General features: G+C 36.1%; 1 protein-coding gene across 1 annotated transcript in view; it reads left to right on the top strand.

The window, feature by feature from the left end:
• Positions 1–20,087, top strand: part of CCSER1 (coiled-coil serine rich protein 1) — a 1,276,721-nt gene that overhangs the window by 786,204 nt on the left and 470,430 nt on the right. Inside the window, exon 9 of the mRNA XM_068975615.1 lies at positions 13,155–13,199. Within this exon, the coding sequence (XP_068831716.1) occupies positions 13,155–13,199 (45 nt within the window). The remainder of the gene's footprint in view (positions 1–13,154; positions 13,200–20,087) is intronic.

Here is a 20,087-nt window from a genome sequence, read left to right as displayed (position 1 = left end):
ATGCAGGCTCTGTAGCTGTAGCTCTCAGGCTCTAGAGCACAGGATCAGTAGTTGTGACACATGCACTTAGTTGTTCCGTGGCATGTGGGATTTTCCCTGACCAGGGATTGAATCTGTGCCTCTTGCATTAGCCACTGAGCCACAAGGGAAGCCCTGATCAGATTCTTCTAACTATATGGGTTAATGATTTTCATTAGAAGAATGATGGTCCTTTCAAACCCTCAATTCAGTGTATTCAAGGCTCCCTAAAGTTCTCCAGCTAAAATGCCTGAAATTACCCAAAATACTTTGTGTGTATGAGTAAACAAATGCGTTAGCACCAGATTTGGGGGAGACGGAATGGGCTTGTTATTCTAGAATGTTCCTTGTAAGAAATGGCATAACTAAAGAGTGTGAAAGGCAAATAAGAAAAACTTTTCATTAATAAGATGATAACTGTAGAATATACAGAATATAAACATGTCTGTACCTGAAATCTCAAACTCTCCTAAAAGACTGAGTTGAAGAAAAGTTGTTGTGACTTGCATGAATGGTTAAAAAAAATAGCCTTTGTATGACTACTAGAGAAGAAAAGGATGATGGATTATTTGTTTTCAAATTATTTTAATAGCTAAAATATATTTTCCTTATGTGGTCTAAACATGCATACAAGTGTTCATGTGCCTAGAAACCTTGGCAATTAGGGGTCTTAAAGTGTTTCCAGAATGTTTGTTTGCTTAGCTAAGGCAAACAAATGAAAAATAAAAGATACAACCCATTCCTCTTAAAATGTATGCAAGCCATAGTACTCAAATTAATAGACTTAAAAGGCAAGTAATAAGAGCACAACTCATTTTCTTGCTTTTGAAATACAAAAAATTCATATGGATGTTCTATCACTAATTAACTCCTAACTGCTTGTTTGACTTTACAAAAAAAAAAAAAAAGTTTCAGGTATATAGCAAAGTGTTTCATTTATATATATATATATATATATATATATACACACATATACATATTCATTGCTTTTCTGATTCTCATTGTTTCTTTAAGATAAGTTTATTTGTAAATTGCTCTGTGAGTTATCAATACTATTAAGATGCCTTTCTTGTCGAGATTTCTCTTCTTGATGCTCTCTGTATTTTATATTAAAAGATGCTTGCTCCTTGGAAGAAAAGCTACTACAAACCTAGACAGTGTATTAAAAAGCAGAGACATTACTTCGCCACCAAGGCTCCATATAGTCAAAGCTGTGGTTTTTTCCAGTAGTCATGTATGGATTTGAGAGTTGGACCATAAAGAAGGCTGAGCTCCAAAGAATTGACGCTTTTGAACTGTGATTTTGGAGAAGACTCTTGAGAATCCTTTGGACCACAAGGAGATTCAACCAGTCTATCCTAAAAGAAATAGTCCTGAATATTAATCGGAAGGACTGATGATGAAGCTGAGGCTCCAATATTTTGGCCACCTGATGCGAAGAGCCAACTCATTCGAAAAGACCCTGATGCTGGGAAAAATTGAGGGCAGGTGAAGAAGAGGATGACAGAGGATGAGATGGTTGATGGCATCACCGATTCAATGGACATGAGTTTGTGAAAGCTCTGGGAGATGGTGACCGACAGGGAATCCTGGCATGCTGTAGTCCATGGGGTCACAAAGATTTGGACACAGCTTAGCGACTGAACAACAACAAATTTTGTATCACCATGGCCCGGGATATCTTTCTGAGACAGTGAATCCAATTTGAGTTTTAGTGACAGTGACAGAAATTAAAAAGGCATCAAAGACCCAGTCTCTTTAATGTATATAGGGTATAACAGAATATTGAGTATAGTTCTGTGTGCTATATACAGTAGGTTCTTGGTTATCTGTGTTATGTATAGTACAAGCTCCTAGTTTATCCCTTTCCCCATTGTTTCCATTTTGTAACCATTGGTTTGTTTTCTAAATCTGTGAGTCTGTTTATATTTTGTAAATAAGTTCATTTGTATCATTTTAAAAAATTAGATTCCACATTTTAGTGATACCATAATATTTGGTCTTCTTTGTCAGACTTACTTCACATACTGTGATAATCTATGTCCATCCATATTGCTGCAAATGGCAGAATTCCATTCATTTTTATGGCTCAGTAATATTCCATTGTACATATGTGCCACACCTTCTGTATCTGTTCCTCTGTTGATAGATATTTAGGTTGCTTCCATGTCCTGGCTATTGTAAATAATGTTGCAGTTAACTCTGGGGAGCTTGTTTATTTTTTCAGAAGCAAGTGAAGTGAAGTCACTCAGTCGTGTCTGACTCTTTGCAACCCTGTGGACCGTAGCCCACCAGGCTCCTCCGTCCATGGGATTCTCCAGGCAAGAATACTGGAGTGGGTGGCCATTTCCTTCTCCAGAGGAATCTTCCCAACCCAGGGATCGAACCCTGGTCTCCTGCATTGCAGGCAGGCGTTTTAACCTCTGAGCCACCAGGAAACATATAAATTCATCCTATCACTTCAGTGAAGCCAGAAACACTGAGGTAATATACAGAGGCTGCTGGCCAGAGAACTGCAACCTCAGCAAGAAGAGGGCACCGTGGAGAGGTGCACCCAACAAGTCGACTGAGACCCCAACTCTGGGTTATAAGTGAGCAGTGACTATTTTGCAGAGTCCCTTTTGTGATCTAATTCATAAACTTCTTCAGTTCAGTTCAGTTCAGTCGCTCAGTCATATCTGACTCTTTGTGACCCCATGAATCGCAGCATGCCAGGCCTCCCTGTCCATCACCAACTCCCGGAGTTCACTCAGATTCACGTCCATCGAGTCAGTGATGCCATCTAGCCATCTCATCCTCTGTCGTCCCCGTCTCCTCCTGCCCCCAATTCCTCCCAGCATCAGAGTCTTTTCCAATGAGTGAACTCTTCACATGAGATGGCCAAAGTACTGGAGTTTCAGCTTCAGCATCATTCCTTCCAAAGAAATCCCAGGGCTGATCTCCTTCAGGATGGACTGGTTGGATCTCCTTGCAGTCCAAGGGTCTTCTCCAACACCACAGTTCAAAAGCATCAATTCTTCGGCACTCAGCTTTCTTCACAGTCCAACTCTCACATCCATACATGACCACAGGAAAAACCATAGCCTTGACTAGATGGACCTTTGTTGATAAAGGTCTTTTGTTGTCTCTGCTTTTGAATATGCTATCTAGGTTGGTCATAACTTTTCTTCCAACGAGTAAGCGTCTTTTAATTTCATGGCTGCAGTCACCATCTACAGTGATTTTGGAGCCCCAAAAAATAAAGTCTGACATTGTTTCCACTGTTTCTCCATCTGTTTCCCGTGGAGTAATGGGACCGGATGCCATGATCTTCGTTTTCTGAATGTTGAGCTATAAGCTTCTTACTTAAAGGAAACTTTAAAGAATTGAGATGAGATGTTGAGATTTCTATTAATAATAGTGGCTCTGATGAACAAAAAGTCATCTTAATGCAGACTACAAAGAAGTGTTGTGACACAGGAAAGTGCATGAATAGAATGTGAACTGGTCAAGCAGATTAATGAAACAGTTAAATAGAAGCATTTCCAGCTTCTCTTGAATTTTCATCAAAAGATCTGGCTTAAGAAGTAATTAACAGTGTCAGTATCAAAAACCCATTTCATATCATTTAGAATTTATTGATGCTTATGAACTCTTGTGTTGAAGAAGACTCAAAGTCCCTTGGACTGCAAGGAGATCCAGTCAGTCAATCCTAAAGGAAATCAGTCCTGAATATTCATTGGAAGAACTGATGCTGAAGCTGAAATGTCAATACTTTGACCATCTGATGCGAAGAACTGACTCATTGGAAAAGACCCTGAAGGTGACACAAATTGAAGGCAGGAGGAGAAGGGGTCTACGGAGGATGAGATGGTTGGATAGCATCACCAACTCAATGGGCATAAGCTCCGGAAGTTGGTGATGGACAGGGAACCCTGGTATGCTACAGTCCATGGGGTCGCAAAGAGTTGGACATGACTGAGCAACTGAACTGAACTAATTCATTGTATATAATCATACGTAACTTTACCATTTTATAAATTGGCATTGTTCTCAATTCATAGTCTAGACTCAGTCTTTCTGAACTAAACTTCAATTTTCTAAGAATTATGATAAAGCTGAATAATTACTCTAGATATAGATAGAATCCAGTAATCCATACTATTTATTTTAATTGAATTTGGTGTGTATTTCCAGACTTGCATATGTTAGTTTAGTTTTCATCCTGAAAGAATCATTGTCATCTTGGTAGAAAAAGGGAATATTATGAATTATGCTTTAAGAGATATTCTGAAATCAACATTATTTCCTAAAATTCTTATAAAGTCAATTTGTTACTGATTATTGCTTAGATGCTAAAGCTGAAGCTCCAGTACTTTGGCCACCTCATGCAAAGAGTTGACTCATTGGAAAAGACTCTGACGCTGGGAGGGATTGGGGGCAGGAGGAGAAGGGGACAACCCAGGATAAGATAGCTGGATGGCATCATGAACTCGATGGACGTGAGTCTGAGTGAACTCTGGGAGTTGGTGATGGACAGGGAGGCCTGGCGTGCTGCGATTCATGGGGTCGCAGAGAGTCGGACACGACTGAGCAACTGAACTGAACTGATTGCTTAGATATTTAATTGAAAACCTAACAGCACACTTTCTTTGGTGTTATCAAAAGATTTAGTGTGATCAGAAAATGCTGAAAATTTAAAAATTATAAATGAATTTTTAGATTTTTTGTTGATTTAACTTTAATAGGGATGTCAACATTTTATCTGATAGATCACTAAAGCTTGCAGACTTCATACAATTTATAAAAATAAATTAATATAGAACAGATTAGGTAAAGCTTTAGATACATGAATAAATTGAAAAATGCATGTCCATTTATTCAACAAATATTTAAATATTTTAGCACTCACCATTTTCTAGGCACTGTTTAAACAATTGGAATAATCTAGAAAACACAGGAACAAAGATCTGATGCTTACCTTTGTAGCACTTAAATACAGATTGGAAAGATTGGTAATATACAATAGTGATAGATGTATTCAGTATATTAAGAGATTCAAGTGTCCCTTGCAGTGAAGTAGGGTGCGAGTAGAATAAAATATTGAATAAGGGGATAAAGTAGACCTCTCTGAGAAGGTATGATGTAAGCGTACACCTAGAAGCTGTGGGTTTGGTTGTGCAGGCATCTAGGTGAAGAGAGTTCCCCCTGGATGAGCACCTGGTTCAGAAATCTGTGTTAAAACAATGCTTGGCATGAACAAGGACTACACTGAAAACACAGATTCTGTATACGAGTGATATGAATGGGTTTAGAAAGAGATGGGCTCAGGCATTATAGAAATACAAATAGATTGATAGACAAACATGTTCTATCTATTGGTCCTCTCTCTTGAACTCCTTTAGGAAGTTCTCTCTTATATTCCATAGTAAGAATATAAAACACAGCTTACTAAACAGACTACTATTTCAATTAGCTTAGCCTAATTGAGGGATAGATTTTCAAATATTTAGCAGTGCCACATTCCACTCATTAGGAGTCCTATCTATATCTGTTAAATTTTGCAGTTAGACTGATGTTACCACCATGAGGGTTTCTAAAACATTACATTTTTCATTGGCAATATTTGAGATTACTTATCTTCTGAATATGTGTCTTTAATTTTCCATTTAAGAATTAGAATAAAACATAGAGGTTGTAAGAAATAATATTACATGAAATCTTAATAGAAATTCTATGTTGTTGTCTCATATCAGAAATGAAAAGACACCTTCATCACAAATGATGAACCAACTGTGAACATCAGAAACGCTGGAAATATTCTAGTTTTAGGGCAAATTTCATTGTATATAAACTCATGGAATATGAGGACCCAAATCCCTGGAGCAGAAGAAATTTAACTTATGCAATATACCAAAATGAGAACTTGTAGAAAACTAGAGCTATGGAAGTACTATACTTGTATAATATTTTAGATAGCCTAAAGCAACGATAATCACAGACAAGCTCTATACAATGTTATTTATGCCCACATAGTTGAATTAATTTTCTTTTAATCTTTGTCTGCCGCAGGAAATATTTCAATTGAATTTTACATTTCTTTCCAAGAAATCAGGAACTCTGGAATCCAATCTCATTTACTTTAACTTTTTTTCTCACAGTTATTTCCAAATCCTAAGTGAATTCAAAGCCAAAAATTTATCTTGCATTTACTTCTTAAATATATAAAAATGACATGATATATGTGAACTTAATATAATTCTGTGTTTAGGTATACTCATCTATTTATTAAACATATATTGGTCTATCATATTAGACATTCATCTCAATACATGTAAGACATAAAATAATAGTTACTTTTGGAGGCACTATGTGTAGTGGTTGCAAAAGGAGCTCTAAGTCAAATACTCTGGGCTCAATAATTAACTCCACCTCCTTCTCACTGTGTCTCCTTAGGTAAGTTAATTAACCTCTCTGCTTCAATGACCCTATGCCAAAAATGGGAATTAATAGTGGTTCTTACAAAAGAAAGTAATTGTGAGGAACAAAAAATGTCATGTAAAGTGCTCAGCATTATGCCTGTCATCTAGTAAAAATTCAACAAATATATACTATTTTTAATATGTGGACATTTTAAAGTATCCTGTGATGTAATTACAATATTACTTTTAATATATGGAATGGTTTTCCATTTTTAAAATGACAGAGGAATGGGACAAAGTCACCAAGAGCAATGATATATCTTGGTTTTTGAGAAGGAAAATAAAGAGCAATGCAAAGTTTCCAGTGAATGAATTACAGAAATCTTGATACAGAGTTTCAAAGGTGACCAACATGACTAATTTCAAAAAGAAAAAAAGAAAAACAGTTTGATAATTTTTTACACTTGAATGTTTTCTTTTCTTTTTTTGTCTTTGGATGGATTTTAGTTCAAATCTTAATGAACTCCATAGAACTTTCAAACAGCTGAATACAAATCTCTCTATGACATAAATGTTTCAATATAATATAAGAAAAAGTTTTCGCAATATAATGGCCTAAAAAAGTTATAAGAGACCACAAAGAATATTTAAACTATGTTCATTAACTTTAAAGGAAGACTGAAAATTATATGTAAGGGTGAATTCTTGGAGTTTTTAAGTAGGGTCACCAGCCTTGGGAAAGTTTCTGAATTTCTAAGTTTATTCTGTAAACCTATGACGAGTCACATATCTCAATACTATCACTTACAAAATGAATGTTGAATATGACTAAGCTTAGAAAGCCATATTTACAACTAAGGGCTTTTTTTTTTTTTTTTTTAATCAACAATATAACTGAAACGACACTGAATTTAAAGTGTGTGCAGCAATCTGATAGAGGAAAATTTAGATATCCAAATTAAGAAAACCAGGATTTAGAAACCAAATAAGTTTGAGAGTATTTTTATCAAACTGCGTTCAAACTCACTGAAGAAGAGGTAAAGTCTCTCAGTCGTGTTCAACTCTTTTTGACTCCCTGGACTGTAGCCCACCAGGCTCCTCTGTCCATGGAATTTTCCAGGCAAGAGTCCTAGAGTGGGTTGCCATTTCCTTCTCCAGGGGATCTTCCTGACCCAGGTCAACCTAGGTCTCCCACATTGCAGGCAGATGCTTTACTGTCCAGGCCACCAGGGTCAAACTCATTGGGATTTCTTAATTTCTTGAATAGTTTATCTATCTCACTAAGAAGCTATACTAGAAAGATACATAGTAAGAACCTGTAAGAGAACCAGACTGTCTGTCTTAAAATTAAAACACAGCACAGATAGTAGATTTTAGAGCTCTACAGTGGCCATCCAGTACAACTCTCTATATCCTTCCACCCCCACATCATTTTCTTGATAGATAAACTGATGGCTCAGTTGGTATAGAATCTGCCTGCAATGCAGGAGACCCAGGTTCAATCCCTGGGTGGGGAAGATCCCTGGAGAAGGAAATGACAACCCACTTCAGTATTCTTGACTGGAGAAGCCCACGGACAGAAGAGACTGGAGGCCTACAGTCCACAGGGTCAAAGGAGTTGGACACAACTTAGCGACTAAACAACCACCAAACTAAAAGAGTTCAACATTGTCTTCATCTTCCAAAAGTGTGTTTTCTTCTCCAAAATGATACTACTATTTAAGAAGAAATGCAGTGGTAAGAAAAAGGAAGGCTGGAAATTCAGGTATTGATACATGGAAGGACTGACGAGGCAGAACTACAGAGTTTTTAAATTTTGTAGTTCAGGAGACAACTGTCTGAGTTTGGAGAGAACAGGTAGCTGGAATTTGTAGGTCTGATTACTAGAAAGGAGGAAAATACACAGAGAAGAGCTCTAGAAATCTACATATGTGTTACTCTGGGAACTTTATTTGATAAACAACCTTCACATATGTCAAGTGAAATTTGGCAAGGCTAGGCAAAGAATAACTGCTAGAAGAGAATGATTACAAGAGAACCTTAAATAGAATTCCCAACATTTTCTTAGGTCTGGAATCTTTTGAATTTCTATCAGTCAGAGTAGTGAATTTTCTTTGAATACATGGAATATTCAGGAGAGAGCACAGAAGGGTTGAGCTTTGGTAATAAAGATAAATAAAGACAACTTCAGACTTAGCCTAAAGATGTCATTAAACTAAGTTTTGTAGTTAGTTGGACCCACAAGTAACTTAATCATTTGCAGAAACAGTCCTGACTCCTTCTAAGAGAATAAACAAATCCAACACTAAGCAGAGTAAGATCTCAATTTCTGAGAACAATAAAAACATTATTGGACATAAGGAAAAATAGGAAAATGTGACTAATAACTGGGAAATAATTGCCAATACAATAGACATGGAAATGACATGATAGCATTAACTGACACATTCAAAACACTGTTACAAATATAAGTATATCAAGGAGTTAAAGAAAAGCGTGATAATTTACATTCTTCAAAAGAAAAGTACAATATCTGGGTATTTTGCTCAAATTGATCTTATATTTAGACATGCTATATGAGTGTAATAATGATAACAATTATAACAAAAGGACCAGATAGCAGTTACTATTTTGGAATATGCTGTTCCTCCTGGCTCTTTGCTAAGTGCTATACACATATTGCCTAATATAATCTTTATAGCAACTACATAATAATTATTACATTTATTATTTTTTTCAAGTATAAAGAAGAGGTTGAGAAGTATTGTGTAATTCATTAGAGAGAACACGAAAGAAGATACCAAAGCAAAGATTTAAGCACATGTCTGTCTGAATTCAAAAGTACATCATAACATTGTTTCCCATATCCTAAAAGTTATGAGCATGAATTTCATTTTAGAATTTATTTTTACCCTATACTGCCAGGTTTAAGAAATGTTCTAAGGTTCTGTTTTATATTTTTTATTTCATATGAAATTTCAGTTTAGTCACTCAGTCATGTCCGACTCTTTGCGACCCCATGGACTGCAGCACACCAGGTTTCCCTGTCCGTCACCAATTCCCAGAGGTTACTCAGCTCATGTCCATTGAGTCGGTGATGCCATCCAACCATCTCATCCTGTATTGTCCCCTTCTCCTCCCACCTTCAATCTTTCCCAGCATCAGAGTCTTTTCCAGTGAGTCAATTCTTTGCATCAGGTGGCCAAAGTATTGGAGTTTCAGCTTCAGCATCAGTCCTTCCAATGAATATTCAGGACTGATTTCCTTTATGGTGGATTGGTAGGATCTCCTTGAAGTCTGAGGAATTCTCAAGCATCTTCTCCAACACCACAGTTCAAAAGCATCGGTTCTTTGGTGCTCAGCTTTCTTTATGGTCCAATGCTCACATCCATACATGATTACTGGGAAAACCATAGCTTTGAATAGATGGACCTTTGTTGGCAGCGTAATGTCTGCTTTAATATGCTGCCTAGGTTGGTCATAACTTTTCTTCCAAGGAGCAAGCATCTTTTAATTTCATGGCTTCATTCACCATCTGCAGTGATTTTGCAGCCCCCAAAACAAAGTCTGTCACTGTTTCCACTGTTTCCCGTCTATTTACCTTGAAGTGATGGGACCAGATGCCATGATTTTAGTATTCTGAATGTTGAGCTTTAAGCTAACTTTTTCACTGTCCTCTTTCACTTTCATCAAGAGGCTCTTTAGTTCTTCGTTGCTTTCTGCCATAAGGCTGGTGTCATCTGCGTATCTGAGGTTACTGATATTTCTCCCGGCAATCTGGATTCCATCTTGTGCTTCATCAAACCTAGCGTTTCTCGTGATGTACTCTGTATTTATGTTAAATAAGCAGGGTGACAGTATACAGCCATGATGTACTCCTTTCCATATTTGGAACCAGTCTGTTGTTCCATGTCCAGTTCTAACTGTTGCTTCTTGACCTGCATACAGACTTCTCAGGAAGCAGGTAAGATGGTCTGGTATTCCCATCTCTTTCAGAATTTTCCAGTTTGTTGTGATCCACACAGTCAAAGGCTTTGGCATAGTCAATAAAAGCTATTCAAAGTGGATCCTGCAAATGCAGATAATTTTCTACACTCAGAAATCAGTCTGTCATTTATTTATAAGAATAACTATTTGTCAGGTTGATTCTAGAACCTTTACTAGAATCATTAGCGTAATAGTTATATTTTTTTAAATAAAGTGGAGTTATTTAATATTTTTGTTCATATTTTTTATCAAACAATTCAAGAAATGTTTAATATATAAGATAATTTAAAAACCGCTTGAAAATGCGTTAAACATTAACATATTAACATTAACATTAACTCTGGTTTCTCATCAGATCTTATAAATCTTTTACGTTTTTAAACATAAATGCTGTCATCAAATTAAAAAAATGCATAAAAACATCCTTATACAATAAAAATGCAGCTTGGAGACAACAAAAACAGTAACAGTCTTTTCTTAAATTCTAAAATAAAAAGTTAGAAATACAATAGTTAAGTCTAGTATATTTTTCTTATGGTCAACTTTCTTTCAAATGTATAGTGATAATGTAGAATATATACTTAAAGTTATATGTTATTCAGATTTTCATCAGAAATAGAAAAATACCTTAAGTCAAAATTATTCATAATAATGTGAAAAATTGTTAAGATTTCTGAAGCTCTGTTACATAATTTAGAGGCAAGTTAAAAAATTTATCATACAGGTAAATCCCAATATTTACTTGTTTTCCTTCTATTTTTCTTCTGGTAGCGTTTCTAAGAAAAAGAGAAAGTAAGCAGTAGGTTTACACTAAATTGTGAGACTGAATAGGTTTTCATATATGTCTATCTTTGATAATTTAAAACTGTATCCCCAGTTTTTAAACAGTGCTATCAAAATAAGCATTTACCTAAAGAGCAGTCTGTGTTAGTTGCTCAGTGGTGTCCGACTTTGCAACCCCATGGACTGGGATCCTCTGTCCATGGGATTCTCAAGGCAAGAATACTGGAGTGGGTTGCCATTTCCTTCTCCAGGGGATCTTCCCACCCCAGGGATCAAACCTGGGTCTCCTGCATTGCAGGTGAATCCTTTACCATCTGAGCCACCAGGGAAACCCTGAAGAACAGTCTTAAGACTTCACAATTTGGTTAACTTTTCAGCCTATTTTCCTATTGCTGCTCTTAGGCACAACTCACAGTATATGCCAACTAAACCATTCGCCTTTCATAGACCTCTTAGTGCAGTGGTTTTCAGACTCTTAAAATGCATGTGAATCACCTGGAAAATTTGTTAAAATATATTTACCTGCTCGGCTGGTCTTGGGTGGAGTCATCATTAGAAATGAATGTGCTACAAATCCAGACATCAGACGTTGAGTAGCCAGGTTTTCAGAGTGCTGCATGCTGTTCTGCTTTTCCTCTGCAGCCTCTAACACTGTTTGGATGTGATTCTCCTCTGTGGTCCTTTATGTATTTGCTGATTCATTGACTGAATCGTCTCTTTCATCCTATGCTAAGAGAGAGTATTTTATACCTGGCATCATTATCCTGAAGTTTTATCTTCAGTTTTGTGTGTGTAGTCACACAAAACAAGTTTGATCTCCTAAACTTTGAGGACTATTTATTACTGATAATCCTAGTATCTAGCAGGGTGTCTGACCCATAGTACATACCAAATAAATATGTATTATAAAATAATGTATGGGAGTGATTGAGAGAGAGAGAAGTAGCATAGAAGATAAGAAAAAGGAAGGAAGGTAAAAAGAAAGAATTAGGTACTATGATACCATATGTCACTGCAATTTTCATATAGTTCCTTCTATATACAAAACTACTACAATAAGGAAAATAACAGTAACTGAAGTTTTTATTGCATTTGTTGTTGTTTTGAAAAGTTGTTCAGTCGTGTCCGACTCTTTGAAACCCCATGGACTGTAGCCCATCAGGCTCCTCTGTCCATGGGATTCTCCAGGGAGTGGGTTGCCATGCCCTCCTCCAGGCGATCTTCCTGACCCAGTAACTCAGGTTTCCTGCATTGCAAGCATATTCTTTATTGTCTGAGCCACCGTGGAAGCCCTTTATTGGGTTTAGGGATGGGAGCAATTTGTTCCATTCTCTCACTTTCTAAATAGCAGTATTTCTAGGGAGGTTAGACAGATGGACAGACTGACTCTAGTGCCACAAGCATATTTTGCAATAGGCATGTGAAGAAAGAGAGAGTCTTCTCTCATTTAATTATTCTTAGTATTTATTGGGGATTTAAAGTGAATCCCTCCTCTTTTAATGTAAAAAGCAGTTATGATAATAGAAGATGAGAACTTTTTTCCGGAGATAAAATTCTGAATATTTCCTAGATGATCATCAGTGCTGCAAATGAAGCTAATGCTTTTTATCAACCTTAATTCAGATCTAGGCTCCAGGATGTGCCAAGTGCAGAGCAATAGAATAAAAGCTTACTATCATAGCAAATCCTTTTAGATTGTGATTTCACTGAGGGATGGACAATCATTACTAAAGAAAAAAATGCTTTATATTTTATTTTTACTTAATGTCTTGGGATTTAGCAAGAAGTGCATTAATATCACATTTGAAGACTTAGTTATAGACATTGTCGTATGTATGAAATATTAATCTGCCTTCAGATCTTCTTTGTTAAATGAATTGTTTCACTTCAAAATTTCTCACTGGTACTAGTACTTCTTCTTTGCCATCAGTAATATATGTTTGTTTGTTTGTTTTTCTCTTTCAGGGTTTGAACTTGAAAAGATTGGAGTCAGTACAAGGAGGAAGAGAGGTAAGAAAATCAAAGGGAGAGGGATGGAGAAGAAGAGAAAAGGGTTTCAGTGTTGCCATGATGGGTGGGTGATGTTGACTGATGCTGACGATGTTAAGGATGATGGGGATGTGTTGAAAGGGATTTTGATAACACCTCATTACTCTGGCCAAAACACATTTTACACATGTTTATATAAATGAGTTATTTGTACTTGCTCCTCTGAAACTGAAGAAAATATCCTGTCTCCAGTGAGGTAAGTGTTTTGTTTCTGTTAAAGTGGATTTTTTAAAGCAGTAGGGCCCTCTAGACAGGGCAGAAAAACCTTTTTTAGCAAAGATTTGATGCAGTATTTAAAGTGATTTACTGAAAGATAAGCATAATTCTAACAATGAAAACATTTTATGGCATCTGTGATTCTTCACTCTGGTGTCCAAGGGTTTTGGCGTGTGCTGCTAGGTGGGTGTGCATTGTTCAATGGTGTGAAGTTGCTCTGGTAAGACTAGTGATTGTAAAATTTCCTTTAATTAGTGTCTACTCTAGATGCTTTATACAGAAGGGAAATTTTTAGTAGTATCAAACAGAATATCATATTATGTACATGATGTATATTATTATCTAATTTTAATTAGATAAAATCATTTTCCGTCTAAATGTGTAAATGCTCTACTTTTCTCTGTGACTCAGATTGCTGGGTGTAATGAGATGGTGGGATATTTAATTCAGTAAATCAATATTTTCTTGTTACTCAAAAGGTAACTTCATTTTTGGTGATATTTACAGAATAATTTGGGTCAAAAGTGAAGACACTTAGTCTATATAATGAGAAAATAATGTAACCCTCCTCCCCATCTGTGATTTCTCTTTCTGTAAAAACATATTTCTTCTGTATTTAATGCATGGTGTTTGCCCCTCTTTCTTTGCTCTTCTAATTTCCAGTTGTGTGTTTTTAGTATTTGGCATTTTAGTTCCTAGCTAACTGTCATGTAGGGCCTCTTTCCATTTATTTGCTATTTCTATCCAGAAGAATCTGTTCCTTTAGAGGGATGCACAACAGTAGGATCACATTGGCAAAAGAGCTGGGGAAGGTGAAATACAGTTAAATCTCTAGAGATATTTTGTATTATAGGAGAGTAGGTAAAAGAGACACGATCATCAGTAAAAGCATGTACTGTATAAGGAAGATCTCAGAGCCATGTACAGGTTTGTGAGGGTAACTGCTGTCTGTCAGTTGGAACTAAAGTGGATCTAGTTAGAGAAAGAACTCAACTCATAATGTTCTAAGTGAAAGTTCATACCTATGCAGGACAGTGTGATTATTTCTGCTGATTCATTGTGTTTGAGGACGTAGTTTCAGCTCCTCACCACTGTATCCTAGTCCAAGAGCAATTGTGTGTCTAAAGAAGGGAAACTCAAATCCATGTAGCCTTGTGATGGCATTGCTAAATGGCAGCAAAAATCATTTTTTAAGTTAAGATTTTTTAGTTTTTTTCATGTTATATTTAAAAGCTTAATGACTGGCTTTTACTGAGAAGAGTTGCTGTTAAATTTTATTGCTTATTTTTCATTTCTTCTGATTTTATTTTTATTATAAATATACTTATGCGTAAGGAACATGTCAATAATGTATTTTATATTAGAATTTTTTCTTGAAGGTATTTTGTGGTTTGTGTGAAGGCCAAATTTTCAATGACCTACAATTTAATATATACATCTGCATTGAGGGGACAACCTTGATTTGGGCCTCCATTCTTAGGTTAGTGGAGTTATTGTGAAGAAGGTAAGATCAGCAAATTAATGAAAGCATTATGATGTCTTCACTTGAGACCTCCTATCCAAGAATAAAAAGTCAACTACTGAAGTCAAAACAGCCACTCCACTCCCTGTCTGGGCAATATTGCATCACTTGGGCTTATTTCTAACACTTAACCTAACACTCACCTCAGTTTTCCCTATGATTATAAAGTCTAATCCATTCTGTAGTAAGACACTTTAGGGAGGTATCAGACAAGAGGAGAAGTATGTTGTGAACACTGTTTATCAAGTTTCAGTGGTGAGTGACCTATAAATAAGAGTGGAATTCCTCAAGAGTGTCCTGATCTCTCTTGCTTATGAATTGTGACAGGCATCTTTCTGATTCCTGCATGCTGTGTTGCGTTACATGTGTGTATTACAAAGATGTATATATAAAGTACTTGTGATTGTGTTAAGTTGAAATGTATGGATTTGGAAAACTCTTACTCAAAATACCCTCTTAGAATTTTTCATCCTAATGCTATTGTGATTGATGAAGACAAAATGACAATGATTACTTCTTAAGATGAATTAATTTATCTTAGTTCAAATGACAGATGTTCCCAATAGATGTTGATGGATGTAATACTAAGGGCCTCTTACCAAGTATTTATAAGAAGGTTTAAGAAGTGTCCTTTAAAATGTTCTATTTACCATTTGAGACCTTGCATGGAAAATTGAAGCAGGCAGTAATATGCTGTTTAGCTAAGTGGTAAATATTATTAAAAGGCTAATTACTAGACAGGAAGGCCAGATTTGAACACTACATGCTGTATAAAAATATTAATTAAGAAGAATTGATTAAAATACAAATTTTCTGAAGGAAAAAGAGATGAGCAGTACCTAAATTGCTTGTATTGTTGTAAAACGTTTGAAAACACATATTAGCTGTATTAAAAATAGTTACTTTTTTAATGTATACATGCATATAATTTATACATGCATATAAATTGAGGATGCTGACCATAATAAGTAATAACAAGGTTGTTTAAAAAGGGAAATTAGTGGAATGCTGTGTAAAACGTCATTGCATAACTGATATTTCTATCTGTGAGTGAATTTCCTGCCTCTTGTGGATCTTATAACTCATAAAAAAATCTTCAGTGAAATTTCATTGGATATGACATATAGATAAATCATATTTATTTCCTTAAGGAAACTCTGTTCTCCTATATACAGTATTTTTTACTGTGAATTGTAGATAAAACCAGGTTGCTATCAGTTTTCTTATAAGATTGTATACCTTTGATAGCTTATGGTGAATGATGTCAGATTCGTGATCTCTGAAGAAGATTTTTGCTTCAGGACTTGGGACCAGCTTGATCACTCAAGAGCTTTTGTGTAGCAGAGTTTTATTATAGTGAAAAAGGGACAGAGAAAGCTTCCGACATAGACATCAGAAGGGGGATGGGGGGGACCACCTTCCCTAGTCTAAGCAAGGGAGTTATATACTTTTTAAATTGGTTATTACAATAAATCAAAAGAATGTCTCAAGGTTGTAAAAATTTTACCAGACCCACTCCCACAATTTACATTTTAAGATAACAGGATTAGAATTTAACAATAGAAAGATTTTACCAGATCCACTCCCATAATATGCATTCTAAAATATCAGGATCAGTCAGAAGGTTTTCAGGAAGGAGAAACTGTCCTCAAGCAGGATACATGGTTATATAATCCTTAGTACAGAGTTTGAACTGAGTTGTGTAATCATCAGTTCCAGGCTTAAAGAAGAAAACGTTTTATGTGACTAAGACTAAGAAATGTAGAGGGAAAAAAAAAGACGTTTGTCTTTTCCTCCTCCTCGAGAATTCTAGACTTCTGTCTCCTTCTTTAAAGCCCCAAACCCCTTTCTCCTCCTTGGGGACGCAGGACTTCTTATCAACTTGCTTAGGAATTGACTCTCTCACCTTTGTTATTTTAAATACTAGTATTATATTTTCCAAAGGACAGTTTTTGTTAACTTGGTAAAGATTCATATGCACCTGTGTATGTGTGCATGTGTTTGCACAAAATAATTTTGAATGGCAAGTTGTCTTTTCTACCCTACCTGAAAACTACCTGACCATCCCTATTCTGAATATCTTATATCTTATATCGCAGGGCTTCCCTTGTAGCTCAGTCGGTAAAGAATCTGCCTGCATTGCAGGAGACCGAGTTCGATCCCTGGGTTAGGAAGATCCTCTGGAGAAGGAAATAGCAACCCACTCTGGTATCCTTGCCTGGAAAATATCATGAACAGAGGAACATGGTGGGCTGCAAAACATGGGGTCGCAAAGAGTCGAGCACTACTGAGCGACTAACACTTACTTATATTACAAGTCTGAATATACATGATAGGAGACTTTATAGGATAAAGAAAGCTGTTATGGTTTGAAATCTAAATCAGGATTAAGCATTTAATTTTAGAAATTATACTTAATGTTGCAAGCTAAGGTGAGAGACAGTGATTATCAGAACTTTTGGATTGTGGCTGTGTTATTGGAAGTTACAGAAATTCTAGAGCCACTGATGCAATGGAAATAAAGTGCAGGTTTGTAATGAGCAGGAATAACTTTTACATAATTGGCAGAGCTCAAATCTCCCAAAGCAATGAACAGAGTAAGCAGAGATCATGTTACCATCCTTCACCTGGAATTCTGAAGAAGGATTAATATTGGTACACTTGAACATTTTAAATAAGGAGTTTTATATTCCTATAGACATATTGAAAATGATTCTTAAACATCTGAGAGAAAAGGAACACTTTCAATAATTTCTAGATGCATTCCTTAGAGCCCCCAAATTATAGACACATGCATCCTTTTACGAGAAAAATCCCCTGTTGTGATTTGAAAAATGATTTTCAGTTTCAGTTGGTTACACAAGAACAAAATAATAGATTCTAATGGACACATAGTTAGGAAACAATGGACACACCAAATCATTAAAAGCTGATTTATGAATGTGTTACTCTCAAGAAAATTATGGACATGGCTTACAACCAACCCGCTTTGTAATTCAAAATGCTTTATCAACTTTCTCTTTTGGACTATAATGTTCCCAATCCTCTCTTTGCCAAAAACCATAACTAGGAAATTACAGATGATATGAAACTTCTAGCATGTAAACATAATAAATCAGAGATATTTGAAAAAGGTAGAAAAATAAAGTGTTTAGTTAAAGGCTAATCCCACAAGCCTACTTTATATTTAAATGTGTTAATCATTTGAAATAATAATTCATGATTTGCTGCTTATGTAAGGTATCACTTGAGCATACAATATTCCTAGGGAAATTTATTCTGGTATGTAGTAGATTGTATGCCTTTGCTAATCTAATTGGATAGGCTTTGCATTGTGTGTCCCTTCACATATTACATATTTCTACTTGAAGTAAGTCATTTTATTTATATTTTTAATATAAATTTATTTATTTTAATTGGAGGTTAATTACTTTACAATATTGGTTTTGCCATACATCAACATGAATCTGCCACAGGTATACACGTGTTCCCCATCCTGAACCCCTCTCCCTCCTCCCTCCTCGTACCATCCCTCTGGGTCATCCCAGTGCACCAGCCCCAAGCATCCAGTATCATGCATTGAACCTGGACTGGTGATTCATTTCATATATGATATACATGTTTCAATGCCATTCTCCCAAATCATCCCACCCTCCCCCTTTCCCACAGAGTCCAAAAGACTGTTCTATACACCTGTGTCTCTTTTGCTGTCTCGCATACAGGGTTATCGTTACCATCTTTCTAAATTCCATATATATGCATTAGTATATTGTATTGGTGTTTTTCTTTCTGGCTTACTTCACTCTGTATAATAGGCTCCAGTTTAATCCACCTCATTAGAACTGATTCAAATGTATTCTTTTTAATGGCTGAATAATACTCCATTGTGTATATGTACCACTGCTTTCTTGTCCATTCATCTGATGATGGGCATCTATGTTACTTCCATGTCCTGGCTATTATAAACAGTGCTGTGATGAACATTGGGGTACATGTATCTCTTTCAATTCTGGTTTCCTCGGTGTGTATTCCCAGCAGTGGGATTGTTGGATTGTATGGCAGTTCTATTTCCAGTTTTTAAAGGAATCTCCACACTGTTCTCCATAGTGGCTGTACTAGTTTGCATTCCCACCAACAGTGTAAGAGGGTTCCCTTTTCTCCACACCCTCTCCAGCATTTATTGCTTGTAGACTTTTGGATCACAGCCATTCTGACTGGCGTGAAATGGTACCTCATTGTGGTTTTGGTTTGCATTTCTCTGATAATGAGTGATGTTGAGCATCTTTTCATGTGTTTGTTAGCCATCTGTATGTCTTCTTTGGAGAAATGTCTATTTAGTTCTTTGGCCTATTTTTTTGTTGGGTTGTTTGTTTTTCTGGAATTGAGCTGCAGGAGTTGCTTGTATATTTTTGAGATTAGTTGTTTGTCAGTTGCTTCATTTGCTATTATTTTCTCCCATTCTGAAGGCTGTCTTTTCACTTTGCTTATCGTTTGCTTTGTTGTGCAGAAGCTTTTAATTTTAATTAGGTCCCATTTGTTTATTTTTGCTTTTATTTCCAGTATTCTGGGAGGTGGATCATAGAGGATCCTGCTGTGATGTATGTCGGAGAGTGTTTTGCCTATGTTCTCCTCTAGGAGTTTTATAGTTTCTGGTCTTACGTTGAGATCTTTAATCCATTTTGAGTTTATTCTTGTGTATGGGGTTAGAAAATGTTCTAGTTTCATTCTTTTACAAGTGGTTGACCAGTTTTCCCACCACCACTTGTTAAAGAGATTATCTTTTCTCCATTGGATATTCTTGCCTCCTTGGTCAAAGATAAGGTGTCCATAGGTGCATGGATTTATCTCTGGGCATTCTATTTTGTTCCATTGATCTATATTTCTGTCTTTGTGCCAGTACCATACCATCTTGATGACTGTGGCCTTGTAGTAGAGCCTTAAGTCAGGCAGATTGATTCCTCCAGTTCCATTCTTCTTTCTCAAGATTATTTGGCTATTCGAGGTTTTTTGTATTTCCATACAAATTGTGAAATTATTCATTCTAGCTCTATGAAAAATACCCTTGGTAGCTTGATAGGGATTGCATTGAATCTATAGATTGCTTTGGCTAG

The sequence above is a fragment of the Capricornis sumatraensis genome, chromosome 7 (assembly GCF_032405125.1).
Source record: "Capricornis sumatraensis isolate serow.1 chromosome 7, serow.2, whole genome shotgun sequence".
NCBI classification, from domain to species: domain Eukaryota; kingdom Metazoa; phylum Chordata; class Mammalia; order Artiodactyla; family Bovidae; genus Capricornis; species Capricornis sumatraensis.
This window is presented reverse-complemented; position numbering and strand designations above follow the sequence as displayed.